This window comes from Grus americana, chromosome 14 (assembly GCF_028858705.1).
Source record: "Grus americana isolate bGruAme1 chromosome 14, bGruAme1.mat, whole genome shotgun sequence".
Classification (NCBI taxonomy): domain Eukaryota; kingdom Metazoa; phylum Chordata; class Aves; order Gruiformes; family Gruidae; genus Grus; species Grus americana.
Window position 1 is genome coordinate 5,597,951 of NC_072865.1, and position 16,018 is coordinate 5,613,968.

At 40.5% G+C, this 16,018-nt stretch overlaps 1 protein-coding gene across 4 annotated transcripts in view; it reads right to left on the reverse strand.

Annotated features, from left to right (window-relative positions):
• Nucleotides 1-5,100: 5,100 nt before the first annotated feature.
• RASGEF1C (RasGEF domain family member 1C) overlaps nucleotides 5,101-16,018 on the reverse strand; it is a 76,186-nt gene continuing 65,268 nt past the window's right edge. For all 4 annotated transcript variants that reach the window (XM_054841989.1, XM_054841990.1, XM_054841988.1 and 1 more), the window contains 6 exons: nucleotides 15,895-15,974; nucleotides 15,129-15,224; nucleotides 10,121-10,216; nucleotides 8,644-8,767; nucleotides 6,519-6,591; nucleotides 5,101-6,098 (listed from right to left, as the gene is read on the reverse strand). In XM_054841989.1, the coding sequence (XP_054697964.1) occupies nucleotides 6,074-6,098; nucleotides 6,519-6,591; nucleotides 8,644-8,767; nucleotides 10,121-10,216; nucleotides 15,129-15,224; nucleotides 15,895-15,974 (494 nt within the window). In that variant the 3' untranslated portion in view covers nucleotides 5,101-6,073. The remainder of the gene's footprint in view (nucleotides 6,099-6,518; nucleotides 6,592-8,643; nucleotides 8,768-10,120; nucleotides 10,217-15,128; nucleotides 15,225-15,894; nucleotides 15,975-16,018) is intronic.

A 16,018-nucleotide genomic window follows, 5' to 3' on the forward strand; every position in this document is an offset into this window, starting at 1 on the left:
AAGAGCTGTTTATGGAGCAAAATACCGCTTCTGTGGAGGGAAAGGCATCAAGGGAAGAGCTAGCAGTATAAGCCACTCTGAATTTACAGTGTTGCAGTCTGCATCTGGCCACAATGCAAGGCAGGGGGTCTGGAGAGGGGTTACTCATACTTAGCTTTTTGCTGTAGCTGAGGTTATAGCCCGAGTTTCAGTGTCTTGAACCCATGCACAGTGCAGGAAATACCACCCATACAAGCTATTCGCTTCCTATCTACATCTTGCATTATGTAAAAATGCAGGATGTGATGCCTTGTATGAGGATTAGCTTAATGTATTTAGTATTTTTTGCCTGTCTCAAAATATGCAAAAAGAATTGTAAAAGAAATTAACACAAAACAGATTAGCCTCCAGATCTGTTCCATGAAAACAGTAATTTGTTTGGTGCCTCCTCTGCTCAGCTCAGAGTTCAGCAGCTCCACAGAGCAGCTAATAGTGGTTGCAGGGAAAGGGATATGCTCTAAGGCAGTGTGCTTGCTTTCTGACATACTCAACATTAAAACAAAAGTATTGGTACAGCTTTCTGCATCAGTATTTCACTATATTCTCTCCTGCCTTAGCCTGCCCAGCTGCCATAGATATTAATAGGAAGATATGCACAGATACCTTGTTTTACTCTGCTGCCATGCTGTGAAATATGAAAGTTAACAACCATCAAGGTACTTCTCATAATTCTGAAAAGTATTTATTTTTCCATGTTGCTTAGATCTTAAAATCTCTGTCAACTAAGCAACAAATTCTTCACTGTTTTAAGTCCTCTAGAGGAACCTCTTTTAGTTCAAAGAATTTTCTTGTGATCATTCTGTTGGATGGATAAGGAAATAGGCTTTGCCTCAAATGAACTTCCAAGAACTTCTTACCTGTCAAAAGGAATGTGTCCCAGCATCAGAAACCTAAGAGTGCAGGCTCAGATATGAATTTGCATGTCAGCTTTATACAGGATCATCTAATCACCTCTGCATCCCACTGTTAGCATATGTGCTGCCATACGGACATCAGACAGGTGTGCGCTGTTCCCCAGCCACAGTTCAATAATGCCCTGCACCAACTACTGAGGTAATTTCACTCAACAGATAATGTTAAAAAGGACAAAAGAAAAGAAAGTCTTTGGCCCACAGTTGAGCCTCTGAGCAGTGACAAAGTTTTTCCCTGTTTCCTTGTCACTCCCTCATCCCATTCTGCAATTACAACAATGTAAATAATCAGTTCACAATAAAAGGGTTTTTTATTTCCAATGAGAGAGACACCTGAGACAGTAAGGCTAATTTCTACCAGTCTAAAAAGAAAAAAGGGTTCTTAAAGCCAGAAAGTCAAATTTTGCTCTCAGACGTGAATGAATTCATTGGATCAGATTAGTCCTTGAATTTGCTGCTGAAACTTCAACAATGTCAAAGAAAACTTTTGCTGAGGCTGGATTTTCACCCTATTAAGTGCAACCTGCCCATCTGAGAGTTGCACCTGGCTCAAAAGAAAGGCCAGGGACTATGCCAGTTGTCAGTGCAATTTAATCCCTATGAGTAACTTAAAACTGTATTATAGGTAATAATGGCAGGACTGCTCCAAAGCCCATCAAAATCAATTGGAGTTTTTCCTCTGGCACATCGTTCTGCTTGGGATCAGTCTCATTCTACAGAACACAGTCATTGTTAGGCCAGATACTGTTAACTGCGTAACATTTTTACACTGATATGCATAACAATATCTTTTCTACTAATATGTCTTCTTTTTGATAATTCCAATTACATATTCAGTAATCTGAGCTCTGTTCTAAACTGGATTTACAGTCATGTGCAAACCAGTGCTCACGTGCTTTAATAAAAGGTGCATAAACTATTGCAATAAAACATGATGAAGTAACCAAGGTAGCAGTAAGGGACTGGCTTGATTTTAAGTGAGTGATTATCTTATCACCACTGACCACATCTTAAAATATTATCAAGATGAGAAAAATATCTCTACACTTGTTTCTTTTTGAAGTGCTTTAGCAGCTGTGTCCACACTTTGTTGAAGTGCCATCTCAGCAGTGGCTGGGATCACAGTTTGCTTGCCTATCTGCATGTCCTCTATCCACAAGGGGAGCTTCCAGCCAGCTGTATGACAGGATTGTGTTAACTGCCTGACAGAGGAAATGACAACATGTTAAACACAGTGTACTCTGGTGCACAGGGTTCTTGTATGCTAGACTCATTTCAAGAGGTTTTTGCCCTCAAAATTCAGTCATGCCCAGCAGACCTACATCCATCCAACCTTTATTTAGGTAATGTGATTGATGCTGACGTGAAATTGAGGGCAAGATTGCACGATTAAGTGTCTTTTGAAAGGCATTGAGCAAGCTCATCTACTGACTTCAATGCAAGCTGAAGGCACACAATTCCCTCATTGTTTTTCACTGGGCTTTTTATCTAGCTCTGCATTGCTGAATGGCACTCTCAAGAAATGAAAAAATAGAACTTTTGCTACCACTCTGATTAAACTAGAAGAGGTGCAGAAGTGATTTAATGTATTTGGGTCTTTTAAAATATTGCTGTATACACAGAAGTTAAGTTAATGCTTCTGAAAGACTCTGTATCATATATTCACAACTCACTAGCTTAGGGTTTTGATACTAACACTACAGACCTATCGCTCTAGTTTTGCTCTGTTCTCTGTGCAGCATTAGTTCAAGCAGCTGTGAGGGAGGCTAATCCACTGAAAAAAGTGGAATTAGAAAGCCATGACATTACTACTAGTAACTTGTCTAGATATTAGTCTAATGACTACATGCCGTACAGTGGCTTAGTGCTTGCTGTTAAGTGATACCACTTTCTTTTCAACATGGTAGGAGTTCTTTACATGTTTATAGCACGAAAACATTAATTATTGGAGGTGGTTTTTCTCATTTTCATGTAATGTTAATTTTTGGAAGAAATCTATTCCCCAAACTGTTTTCAATTGTACTCGTGCTTTGTAAAACCTGTTGGTGCAGCAAGGCTCTAACCACTCTCCTCTATGGAGTTGTACACACTAGTTAGGCCAAATACAAATTACAAATGCAACTGACAGCTGTAACTTAAGGCTTTACATTGTTTCTATTTAAATCAATAGGATTTTAGCCATGAAATTATGTGAAGACAAGCTAGGATTCCTATAGCCTGTTTTTTAAAAGTGCAGTCTTCTCATTTTAAGTTGCCATGTACTCCCATCTCCAAGTCATTTTGCGAAGAGGCCGGCGTCTCTGGAGATCAAATACTATGGATCAATACACCATGCACCTCTATAAAGCAATTATTGTCTCAGTGTTCACACAGAGATAAGGATGTTTAGCACCTCTGAAAAGACCTTTTAAATGTGTGACTACATAAAGGCTTAAAGATAATTTGGTGCTTCTGAAAGTCCCACTAAGCCCTTAATACCTACCTAAATCTGACCTTTATGCATCCATTTTAAGCACTGAGGTTTGAAAGTTTTGAACTATGAAAGTGGTTTAGTTTGCAACAGTGATAAACTTTATGAGATCTAATTTAACTCATACTTACAAAATTGCCTGAATTCATGGAAGGTGCCCAAGAATATAAAGTATTATCATGAGAAATCACATTTTGATTCATCTTCAGGGTGTTATAATCTCAGCTGTACCAGCCTCTATTGGCTCGTTAGAAAAGGAGTGAGGATTTGCATTTTAAAAAGCAGGTTTAAAGAAAGGGCCCGTACACCTACATTGCATTGCAGATAAATAAAACATTTCCGCTATGAAGTCACACTGTGCCTGTTAAAAAGATGCAGACATTAAGAAAAAAAATGACCATTTAGCAAACACACTTAAGCATTAGCATTGTTGTAGATACGTTTATGGTTATTGCTCTGGATTTGGTTGGATTGTAACAGGCTTTTAATGGCATCATTTTGGAAATGGTTCTGCTTGTGTACGTTTCTCTGTATAGCTCTCAGCTCATGTACAAAAATTAACAAATAGCATATTAACAGCATCACCACAACAGTGATCATTCCCTGGCTAGAATGATGTTGTACCATCCTTACACTTGTTTCTTCCATACAAAGCTTGAGTAAACACATGATGTTTTTATGTTCCTCCTGCTTGAATTCATGTGCTGATAGACCAATACAAAAAGGAGAACTGAAGTTCTGCCTCAAGCCCCTACGTATGCAAATCTAGAAGAAGCTGTTCTGCTCATCTCAGCAACTGCAAGAGCAGGGGAGTCCCGGTGGCCATGATCCAGACTGCACAGGTTTTCACAGATCATAACCCAACGTAAGAACTGCACTGCAGACCCTACAAACCTTTACTATATCATATACAGCATGTCTCAGACTGCCGTGCTCCTGATCAGCTCAATTGTCAGAGCTGCCCTCAAACACTAGGTCAACCAAAGCCTCACATTTCAACAGCTCACTGAGGCATGGATAGCTTTTGAGGCCTGGCAGAGGGCAGAAACAGTTCCAGTCTTCTGGCTAAATGCATAGGCCAGCACAGCCAGGTCCTGTGATTAGGCTAATCTTCCAAAACACTACAGCCACTTGGAATCACTCTATCAAAATAAAACCATTACTATCTCAAAGAAAGGGTTACATCCTTCTGTTTTAGACAGAGAAAGACTGGAACATCTGAAAAGGCCAGTATCAAGTCAGTAATAAAATGCAAAGTTCAATACCATATGGCAGTTAGGTATCATTTAAGTTTTTTGAGGCCTTTTCTGGGGCAGGTAGGAACATTCCTTCCACATACAAACAATTAGTCTACTGTTAGGGCTTAGATTTGAATCTAATATCCATATAGTTCATTATCATTTAATATATGTGTTACAGTAGCACCATGATTATCGTACAGCTTTAAACACAACACATAGCCCCTACTTCATATTATCTGTAAGGAAATGGTGAACATGGTTTAGATCCTAAAAATAAAGAGAAAAATGGTTATCTGCTCATGAGTGCATTCATTTAGTGCATTCATTCTAGTCTGAAACCCTTTCTTTTTAAAGTGTACCGTTTAGTTCCCAAATTCAGAGCAATTACCCACCCCCCCATCCTCTTAGTATCACGTTGCAAAATAAACAGTAGTATTAATTGGAACCGGATATATTTTTTTCAAACGGTAATGCAGTATCTTTTTTCTTTTAAGTGTGATAAAACCCTCTAAAAGATGCAACTCAGCATCAACAAAATTAGGGAATACACTACATACATTAAACAGAGGTAAGTTGAGTCCAGAATCATTTGCTGCTTCAGTTCAACTTTAGATGTGGTGGTGGTGGGGTCTTTAAGCAATACCATCTCACTCTGTGCCCTCCTCAGATCTGCCAAGATTCACAGTAAGAAAAGCAACAACAGTGGTGGGAAGAATAACTAAGCAATAGTCATACTTCAGATTGTTCTCCGTAAAAATTCATGGGGTTTGTAGGACTGTCCCATGCTGATGTGGTCTATATGTGACATACATGTATACATATGAGTGAGCGATGTCGGTTTTCATCCGCTGGAAGCTTATACCTGTAGCAGTCAGTGCTTTGTTCAACAAGGCTGGGGGACTGCTCACGTAAGATTAAGTTCTTCTTTCTTCATTCAGCAATTAACCAGATTGCTGCTGTGTCTGATTTAATTTTACAATCCTCAGAGGGTTTAAAGAGCTGCTGTCTGAAGCACCTGCTTCTGAAATAATCCTGTGTATTTTTTGCTTTCCTTTTCTTATACTTTTCCATTCTCCTTTGCAGTACCACGGTTCTCCATGCTCGTGATTTTCTTATGTTTTCCTTCAGAAGCAAAAGCTACAGTGATCCTGACACAGTTTGGGCACAGCCACAAATAGTCTGTTTGTCCTTCCCCTCTCTGTCTCACAGTTAGAAAAGCATCATTGTGCACACAGTTCTGTTGATTTCAGTGGATGAATCCAGTTCATCCGTCATGTTAGGCAGTCAAAAAACCCAACAAAAAACTCAAACAAAAGAAATTGTCTAAATCCCAAACAGGCATCTTTGGAATCAGTAGTGCAAAATGTTTGCGGATTTCTTTTCCTTGACCTACTGCAATAATCTCTTAATCTTCAAGTCTTTCCTAGAATAGTGGATCTGTAAATTTAAAACATAAGAACAATGAAAAAAAGCAAATATAAAGGTGTGGGGTTTGTTTTTTTTTTTTAAAAAAAATCAGTCTCTCTAGATTTTCACACCAAACCATTATACATCTCAAGACGGATGTAAACTGTAGGAAGAACCAGTTAACGTAGGACATTTTTCATCTGCACCAGGCCTCTTTTGCATGGGTACAGCACTGTATAAATTTATAAGTGGAGAGTATTCTTTAAATGTTGGATACTTTGAGATTACAATTAGCTTTCATCAGTGCAGCCTAAGCTCTGTAGATTAGTCTTAAATGGAAAAGACCTCCATCAGAGGTCACATTTTAAATGCCAGCACTTTATCAGCTTTGACTATCAGTGCAGCACTTTGGAGGTACTTTAGAAATGAGCTGATAAAATGAGTGGTTACCTCAAGGATTTCCACCTGTCTTTTTCTGTCTGGTTTTCCGGACTTTCACTCTCATAGGAAGCCAGATACAAACCTGGAAAAGGTAAATATGTGTTATTTCAACAGCAACAGTAACCCTCTATCTCTCTGCATTCTTGTATGTCCTATATTGTACCACACAAAAAGAGAAACTTTTTAAAACTTCATGGTCCATCAGGTGGCTGGTAGGACACTGATGCTCAGCTCACATGTCTACCTTTGGAAAGCCATTCGGTTAATTTTGATGGAACAGTAAAGGAGCCCAGAGTTAAAATATGTTATCATGACTTTCTTGTAACAATATTAAACAGTTAAATGTTTTCGATATGGAGATCTGGGCCTATTTACTCCAGCACAGCACTGCTACCAAAGTGTTATATGAACATTAAAAAAGAGAGACAGCGAGAGGTAACAGCTATACAAATAAACTTTTTAAAATCAAGACTATTCCCATCACTTAACACAACTTTATCTTCCTCAATCTTTTTAAAGCTTATGGGGATGTGGCATCTTAAATGAATACAAAACACCTTCAAGGTAAGAATGAATTATAGAAGAAGGAACACAGTAGAAGAAAATAAACAAGTCTCTTTTTTCTGCAAAACTTTGCATCATAGGATGCATTTACCAAAATGTGTCTAGGCTGTTAAGTCTCCTCTGCAAAAGCTGGTGGTGCATTAATATCTCACTGCCTTCACAGAATTTAAGTAGGTTATGATTTGTGTTCACACACGTTTCCTCATTTGACTGTTCAGCAATGCTTTATTCTTTAATGCTGGAACTATCTCAGTATTCAAGTCTGTGCTACAATTCAGTTGCATCTGAACATTCAAGTGTTTCCTCCACACTGTGACAAGCAGCACACAGTTGCATTCCACATACCACCGCTGCATCTCTCCAATATATTCTCCCACCTTTTACTCAGGGCAGGTCTTTTGGCTCTGCGCTTCCCCTGGGTAACAGAAGAGACCTGCCGTGGCTTCTGCAAAGGGCATCTCATGCAAGCAGTATGGATATAGGGGAGGGCACGAGAGAGAGAATCTGCAAACAATTAGTGAGTTGAGGTCGCCCTTTTTTGGTCCATCAGCCTGAAAACTGTACTTTTAAACATCACTGCTGAGATACCCGACTTTCACTTTCTGTCCCTTCAGAGCCTAAAAAACAGACCAAATGTCTCCATCCTATCCCCTTGCGAAACGCATCACTTTAATCACATTAATTATTCTATTTTGGCATTCATTCTTCTTAGGATTTAGGCAGGATTTTTGAAACCGGATTTTGTGTTCTGAAGTAGTCTGTGAAATAAAAACTGTCTGGTCTGATTAACTTGGATTAGTACAGAAAACTGCCTATAGAATCAAGAAAAAAATAAGCCCAACACCAGTCAGTATAGGTTATGGGAACATAGCTATAGACAATTCTGTGCGTGACAATGTACCAAGAGGCAATTGACACAAATGAATATGAAATGACACAGTCTGACATGCTGGATACCAAATTGAAGAGGACAGGTAAGTATAAAAAGACAATCAGAGAAATAATTTTAGAACCGGGCTTTCACAGATACAGCTTAAATTAATTACTAGAAAAGATTTTTCCTAAAAATTTTTTTCTGTAGATACGTATTTCTTTGCTGCAGTGGAGGAGGTCAGCTGGACTACCATCGCCCTGGGCTGTGTTCACTGAAGGGATCACAGTGTTGGTTTGCAGAAGAGATTAGTTCTGGCTCCATCATTCACGGAATGAGTGGCTAAGGGACAGCTGACATTCATAGCAGTCCACAACACAGTTGTGTGGCCTCTTTTCTTGGTTACAAAAATAGGGCCACACTGGCAACTTCCTAGACAGTGAAGTCTAGACTTTCTTCTCGTCCTTATAGAGAAGCTATGGACAAAATAAAAGCAATCAGGCAGCAGCTTCATGAGCTAGGAGGTTATATTTGCAAAAACATGTTGATAGACTGGGGATAAACAAGCTGCGTGACAGGAAAGCTAGGAAAGAACCAAGACTGGTCAGTGAGAGAGATCACCTAAGTATGGATCAAGGTGTTAATTAGTACTGATGAAGAGACATATTTTCAGTGATTAGAGATTGTACAGAGTCTTACCGTCTTCAGTAAAAATGGGAGCAGTATGCAAGTAGTGGATGATGTTAGGATCTTGTTCAAAGGGACATTCCACCTGCTTCCATGTTATAAATTCTCCTACTTGCTTAGCCAGTTCCAGAAATTTCTGTAAACATAAAACCATTCCACTCAGGTACAGCAAGATTATCTCATGAAAACAACCACATCCAAGCAGAAGACTGGGATCCAGGATCCCTTGTGCCAACCACAAGGATATTGGGAGAAAAGAGCCTTGTATGTTTTAGATGGGTACATCTTCAGAGTTCATTTACAGGGGAAAGAGAGAGGAAAGGGTGCACTATGTTCCTTCTTACAAGCTGACTCAGTTTGTACTTAAATGAAAATGTATCCATGAACAAAGTTATGGGTTACATGTATGTACTTAAGAATAGAGGACAAACTTTGGTGGAACAGGAGAGAGCAGAATTAGATATACATTACATAAACTGGAGTGACTCTAACGCCTCACAACTCTGTAGACCTTGTAACAGTTCTGATATAATTTAAAGCAATGCCAGGCTCAGTATTTTATGCATTAGTCACTATCTCACAATGCCAATAACTGAAGGAGAAATTTAATCCAACCAAAGCGATGCTGAAGTGATTTGCAAAGAATTTGAGAGCTCAAGAACTATTTTCTCATCAACACTGGGCAGTTCTTTTGGAAGCACCCCACCTCTGCCCTCCACCAGCATACAAGAACGCAGCCATCGCAACGCGCAGCCCAGTGCAGAACACCCGAGTGCCTGCACACTGCCATGAGCAACAAGTTGTACTAGTGTAAAACCATCTGCTCCAGCACAGAACTGGGATTGCTCAGGACAGGTGACTAACACTAACTAGTGCCTAGGAATATAAATCCTTCTACTGCATATAAGAGAAAGTTTTCTGTGTAAAACCTACAGGCAGGAGATAACACATTCAAGTCCTTACATCAGTGGCATGACATTTACCTCATGGACACAGTGACTCTATATGTAATTCTGCTTGTATTCTAATTTTTCTCTAATGACCGCAAGTAATTTATGTCTGTCTTTGCCAAACTTCTTTATTAAAAATGAGAAAAGGCTAAAAAGGCAGATAAAATAAAGTATAAAGCATTTTATACTGGCTTGTTTCTCTGTGTGTGTGTGTATAGGAAAAGTAGTTTTCCATGTTTCCTGAGAAAGTAATCTTCCCCTCCAAGCCATAAGTATAATCATTTATACTACTGACACTATACTTCTAGCAGCCAACCAACATCAAGCAAGTTAGGATGATCTGCTTTTAATGTTTATATAAAATATACATAATGATTCTTTTAAAAAACATCCTGGGATTGGTTTAACCTTCACACAGTCACTTGAGATCATCCCTTTTGGGATATTCAGTCTTTATTGGTCTGCACTGAAATTGCAGGCAAACAGTCTCAGATAGTGCTATCAGAATGGGATAGATAAACACATTTTTCAGATCTTACTTCAAAGTTGACATGTCCATTTGGAAGGCGATTAGCACATCCTTCATTCAAAAAATAAATGTCTTTGATCAATAGGCTGAAGAAGGGGATCACAATCTGTGAAGAGAAATGACATAACTATTATCTTTCCAGTTCAGTATTTTCTCTGCATAAAATAAGAACTCAATCAGGAGAGAGGAGAAAAAAGAAATATTAACTTTTCAGTGAGCTGTGTACTTAAAAAGCAGTACAGCGACAGGCAAGCAGGAGGGCAGTAGGGTATAGATACACCTTCAGCCATCAGGAGGATGTATGCTGAAAGGAGTATCAACTGATCACAATGTTCACTGAGCAGAATAACATGACTAAGAAATGCTAATAACTCAGTTTATTATCAACAGCATCACTGTTTGACAACAAGATCAGACAGCAAAGAGCAAAATAAAATTGCAGAACTCTTCCTTTCTCTGTTGGGTCTTTATAAGCGAAGATGTTGAATACACAAATTGAGCAATTTAAAGACAGCTGCAAACCAGAGAACAGTATTGTGCCTGAACAAGGAAAGACAGAATAAAATTTGATGACCAAGGACTTGTCTACAAACAGTTAATCAGGAACTGTTTCATTTACAACAGCTCCATGCATAGCTACGTCTAGAGGCATGTAATTTCCTTCCTGGTGCCTGATTAGTACAACCTGCTTCTCCAAATTAACCTGCAGACAGTAGGACTGAAAATATTAAGTTAGTTGACAGGAAACTGCCAACAGTAGCCAGAGAGATCATGGTAGCACTGAAAATAAGCCCATGGCATCATCCAGGGCAAAGTGGCATATAGAAGTGATCCAACTTCTCTCTAACCCATCAGAGTCAGGTCATCATTTGCTATAGAAAAAGTCTACTTCTAGGTAAGACTCCTGAAATTAATGGAATTACAGCACGGATAAATTTGATGCCAGATGTTCTACAGCAGAAAGCAGCACCAGTGCTCCTGAAGTGCATCCCCAGCACTTCCACAGCAGAATTCCTCTGGGTGCTCTGGTGTCACAACTCAAAAAAAAGGAAAAGGAAGATAACACAAAGGACAGTCCATGACAAAGCTGACCCCCAGGGCTCTGGGATTTGATTTCAAATCTCAGTCCACCCACCTCTCCACCGCATTAGAGAAAGGCCACTTGGAGGGTTTGAGCTGTAAGGTCAGCAGCCACCTCTGTGAGCATTTTCCTGTGCCAGCAACATCTGTCTTTTAAGCCACTAAGTATAAACTTAATCACCACAAACTTAAAGGAAAGCACATTGCATGGTAGAGTGTTCAACTGTTTCCACTGTTCTATTTGTAAATTAACTGAACTGTGGCTTAAGTGTGCACCAAAGTTAAAGTGCCTTCATGGCATGCAAGACCAGCCAAGGGAGCAATCCTTTAGTGAAGTATTTAATGTTGTACTGTTATTCCATCTCATGCTGTACGTCAGCTGTAACAGGATATGAAACGGACCTAGAACAGGATCGGCAGCTGTTATTTTCCAGTCTACAGCCTTTACAATGCAACAGTGAGTGCGAGCAAGTCATAGATGCAAAAACACTGAGGCAAGGAGTCTACAAGCCACTACCAACTCTTGCTGTGAAAATGGAAGCCAATTTCTGTTTCAGCTAAAATACCACACTGCATCTCTACTGGCTTTTTTATTTGACAGCCATAGATAAACTCTGTAATGTCAGTGCAATAGCCATAAAAAAGCCTGGACTGACACTCCAAGAGCCACTGGCATTATGCTGATACATCCCACTGATATAATACAGGAATGGAAACAAAGCACAGCCTAACCCCCCCGAAATCCTGAGCCCTCCTATCAGGGTGAGGTAGAGCAACTTCTAGTCAAACTGAGCTACGTGTGTTTCAGGATTCATTTTTATATCATCCAAACTAGGTCAATCAGCCTGAGGTAAAAAATACAATTCATTCTATGTGGTTTGTTTTCTACCAAAAATGATGATAACTCTGTAACCAGTGTGGTCTTATACGGTGGAAAGATACAGAGAGCTGGAGCCAGACACTGATCCCCAGCTAGAAATTACTGCCAGGTTCTGTCTACATATTTTTTGCAGGCAGATGCGAGCTTGTTCTGCCATGTTCCACACTGCCTGGGAGTTAGGTCACCATCATTAGTGGTGCTAAACATAAGCGAAAAGCCTTGCTGAGAGGGAAGGTATACAAATGTGGGCTCAATGCCATGCTAACCCAGCTACGAAGCCACCAGTCAGCTCCGAGCATGGGTAGAGCTTGTTCTCATCTGCATCCAAAAGGCGTCAAAGACATACCCTAGGATACCAGTTCTCTACACATTTCCAGGGGATCTCTGTTTTTAGGTCACCATTCACTTCCCCAGTAAAAATATGTTACCCTGTATGTTTTGTTTTCCAAATTTCTGTCCGAAAAACAACAGAAGTGGACATAGTTACACTCTAATGTTGGCTTCAATCCAGGCCCTTTGCTAGCATAAAATCTGTGTTAGTGCCAGAAACTCATATTTCACCCCCTTTTGATTCCCCCCTGTGCCATCCAACCCAGCCACATGCTGAAGGACAATTGCCTCCTGCAGAAAGTGGACAGCTAATGAGATCAGGCACGTTCGTCCTCCCTCCTATCAGGCAGCAACACCACACAGTACCGCACTGTACACTCCCAACATTTCAAAGGCAGAGAAATGTCATTAGCACAATGCAGGGTTTCCCAGTGGAATGACTTAATTTTGGAGATGGTGTAGGTCAGCTGACTGCATAGATAAAACCAGACTTAGTTCCTAACAAGTGTACCCCTCTGAATCCTGCATGAAACATCAGCTCTTCATTTACAGCTCTCTCACCCAGCACTTTGGCAGGTTTATTTCTGCCGCTGTATCGCACCTCTCAACTTTGAGAGCTGCCTTGCCATGCCTTTTTACAGCCTGCTCCTGAACAAGTAACGAGTAGTTACAACTATGCCGTTACACACCGAGAGCCAGGCTGGGTTAGAACAGTAAGGACTGAGGGCGAGGTGTGCACAGAGTAGGAGAAGGGAGGGTGTCCCAGGTCACTGGCTCACCCTGTCTCCCTCTGAGGGTATAATTTAGCCCTTGAGCTGTGCTTCTGTTCAAGTGCTGTGCAAAACTCAGCAGCCAAGGCACCAGCGCTGAGGAGAGAAGACAGTAACGTTTCTGGTGAGTCCACCAGTTAAATATTAGCTCCTCTGAGCCTACAGGCAGTTTTTCTTCCTGCGAGGCACAACCCACTGCTCAGTCTGTTGGTCTGCGACAGGAGTGCTCCCTGCGGAGCACCTTCCTGCTCAAGCAGGTGGACGGAGGCCTGAAGCCTCATCTGTGCATCTGGGGTGGCTGCTTGTCGAGAAGAGTGGTGGAGGAGATTGGGATCTCAAAATCTTGTAAGCATGATTCAATTTGAAGGTAAAAATTGCCTTCAGAGTGAGTTTTGCTACAAGTTTGCCAAGAAACAACATAACATTGTCTATCAAAAAAGTGATCATGTTCTTTCAATTTTATTCAAACACATTTAAATAAATAATAATAAATTATGATCTTGCTTATAAAAAGAAACAAAATTCCTTCATTCCTACAGCAAGAATTACATGACCTGCTGTATCTGACACTGTAAAATACCCAGTGTGAGTAGCTACCAAATCACATGCTTGAGCATTTTCTTGAACTGATGTATCTACACAAGGGAAACAGAATATGGGCTTTTTCTTATGTAAAATAGATTCCTTTCAATCTAATAACCTCTCTGCCCTCAGTCTTAACCAGCTAGGGGTAGAGATATGATGGAGATTGCTAACCTCCACAGAAAATTAAGTCAAACAATAAAGCAACTGCTTTGAATATATATGATGGTTGCAGAAGAACTGAACTGCAGAAGCATCTCAGACAGGTCCTTGCTGCGATGTGTGAGAGTTAAAAGAATTTCTCTGCCAGTCACACACATCCAAAGCCATTGTCTCTTCTCTGCACACAGAAATGCTTCTCAGAACAACTCGGTGTACTCCCATTGCAGCTGAGTCAGCCTGCAACCAGACGCTGATCTCATTTCACTGTAAATGCTGTGAGATTCTATTAGCTTCAGCAGATTTACATCAAATTTACAGGGATGCGAGATTAGCATCTGGCCTGCCTCCTGTAGTGAATGAATACTAAATTCCATATTATGCTTGTTCATGCAGTATCTACTTTACCTTGGCCATGCTCTGCGCAGAGATTACCCATTTATGACTATGTGCAATTGCAATGTTAAAAACAAACCCTCTTTCGTAAAACAAAAAAAGAATTGAATGGAGAAATAAGAATATTAACAAGAAACACACTAGGGCACAAAACAGGAGGATCCTGCACTAAGATCTTGTCAATCTGATTTTTGCAGCATCAGTGACATCTGAGCGCGCTACGTATCTGCCACGAACACTGATAAAACACTTCAATTCTTGCTCACCAAGATGGCGGCAACAACCAAATCAAATGAAAATTCACGGGGACAGAATTTCACCCCAAATTTGCTGCAATGGATTCAGACCAGACTTCTTTGCAGGACTTGTGGTAAGTCATCTTTCCCTAATGTAAACGGAGAACGATTTCATCTCCGAGTGCTGTGCCCTGTGCTCGCTATCTCGAATCACACACTACACAACAGGGGCTTCTCTGCGCAGAGGCCTGGCTGGACAGCTATAACAAAAGCTGGAATCAGGTTTATCAATCTAGACAACGTGAATTGTCCAGGGACATAGAGATGCTTGCAACAAAGTCCTCCATGCTGTGTGTCCTGCCCTCTCTAACTCCCCCATGTCTGAGAGCAAGTCCACAAAAGCCCTGAGATCTGTTTCAGACTCCTTTCCACAGACTTATATTCCAATCGCGTTTAGCGGCACACGAGCCTTGCGCTGGTGCCCTGTGGAAGGGAGGAGAGCACTTGCATCAAGTCTTTGAGCCACTGGCTCAGCAGCAAAGCACACCATCCCTTTGGAGATAAATGGGATGTGGTCACACCTACCTTCTCCCTGTTGCTGTGTGCAGTGAGTGATCTGTGAGCAGCCCCCCGCAATGCTGTTCGGTAGTTATAGAAGTTCCCAGTAGGGTCCATCTGGTGCTAGATACACAAAAGACAACACATTGGTGAGAAAGCGACCTGAGTCTTCTGAAGACAACTTTACACTCACCTGCAGCAAACCCTGAACAGAGCCTAGCCTACATCTTAAAAAGATGTAAAAACATTTTCTTCTTAAAAATCCACATACCCACAAAACCCCATGAACCAAAGATACATTAAGAGATGTACAAGTCATGGCTGTTGTACCTTTGATTTTTCTAGTAACAGCTTACTGAGCTTTTATGTGAAAAATAAGGACTGCACATTTTATATATGCCAAATCCTGGTTTTCTCAATACAAAAACCAACTTTGAGCCTTGTTCACTTGACATCCAAGGTATAGCTTGGGAGCTTTACACTCAGCATTGTGTCTGTGGCCAAACAAAACTGGCATTAGTGGAAGCACTATGGCTTGCATATAGGCTCATATTTTGGTTTTTTTTTTTTTCCCTCCTCCTATTTATTTGAGTGCTCTGATTCACCTCTACATATCAGCAGCTTCACACCTTCCTCACTACACCTAGGAAACTTCAGCAGAATCTGGCGCTCTGCCTGTGAAACATGTCTACAAATACCTCATACCTGGATAAAAATGTGAAAATTCACAACAAAAAATCCAGAATATAATTCCAGCAGTGTGTAAGGCACTCTTTTTTTTTTTTTTTTTTACCTCAAGAATGAAAAATTTGGCTGTTTTCACTTTTGACCAAGTCTTCTTTAGCCTGGAAACTGGACTCATGTTCATTCCAGCTGTAAGTGAGAAAGAAGAAAAGAAAGCCAGGGATGAGAGTCAG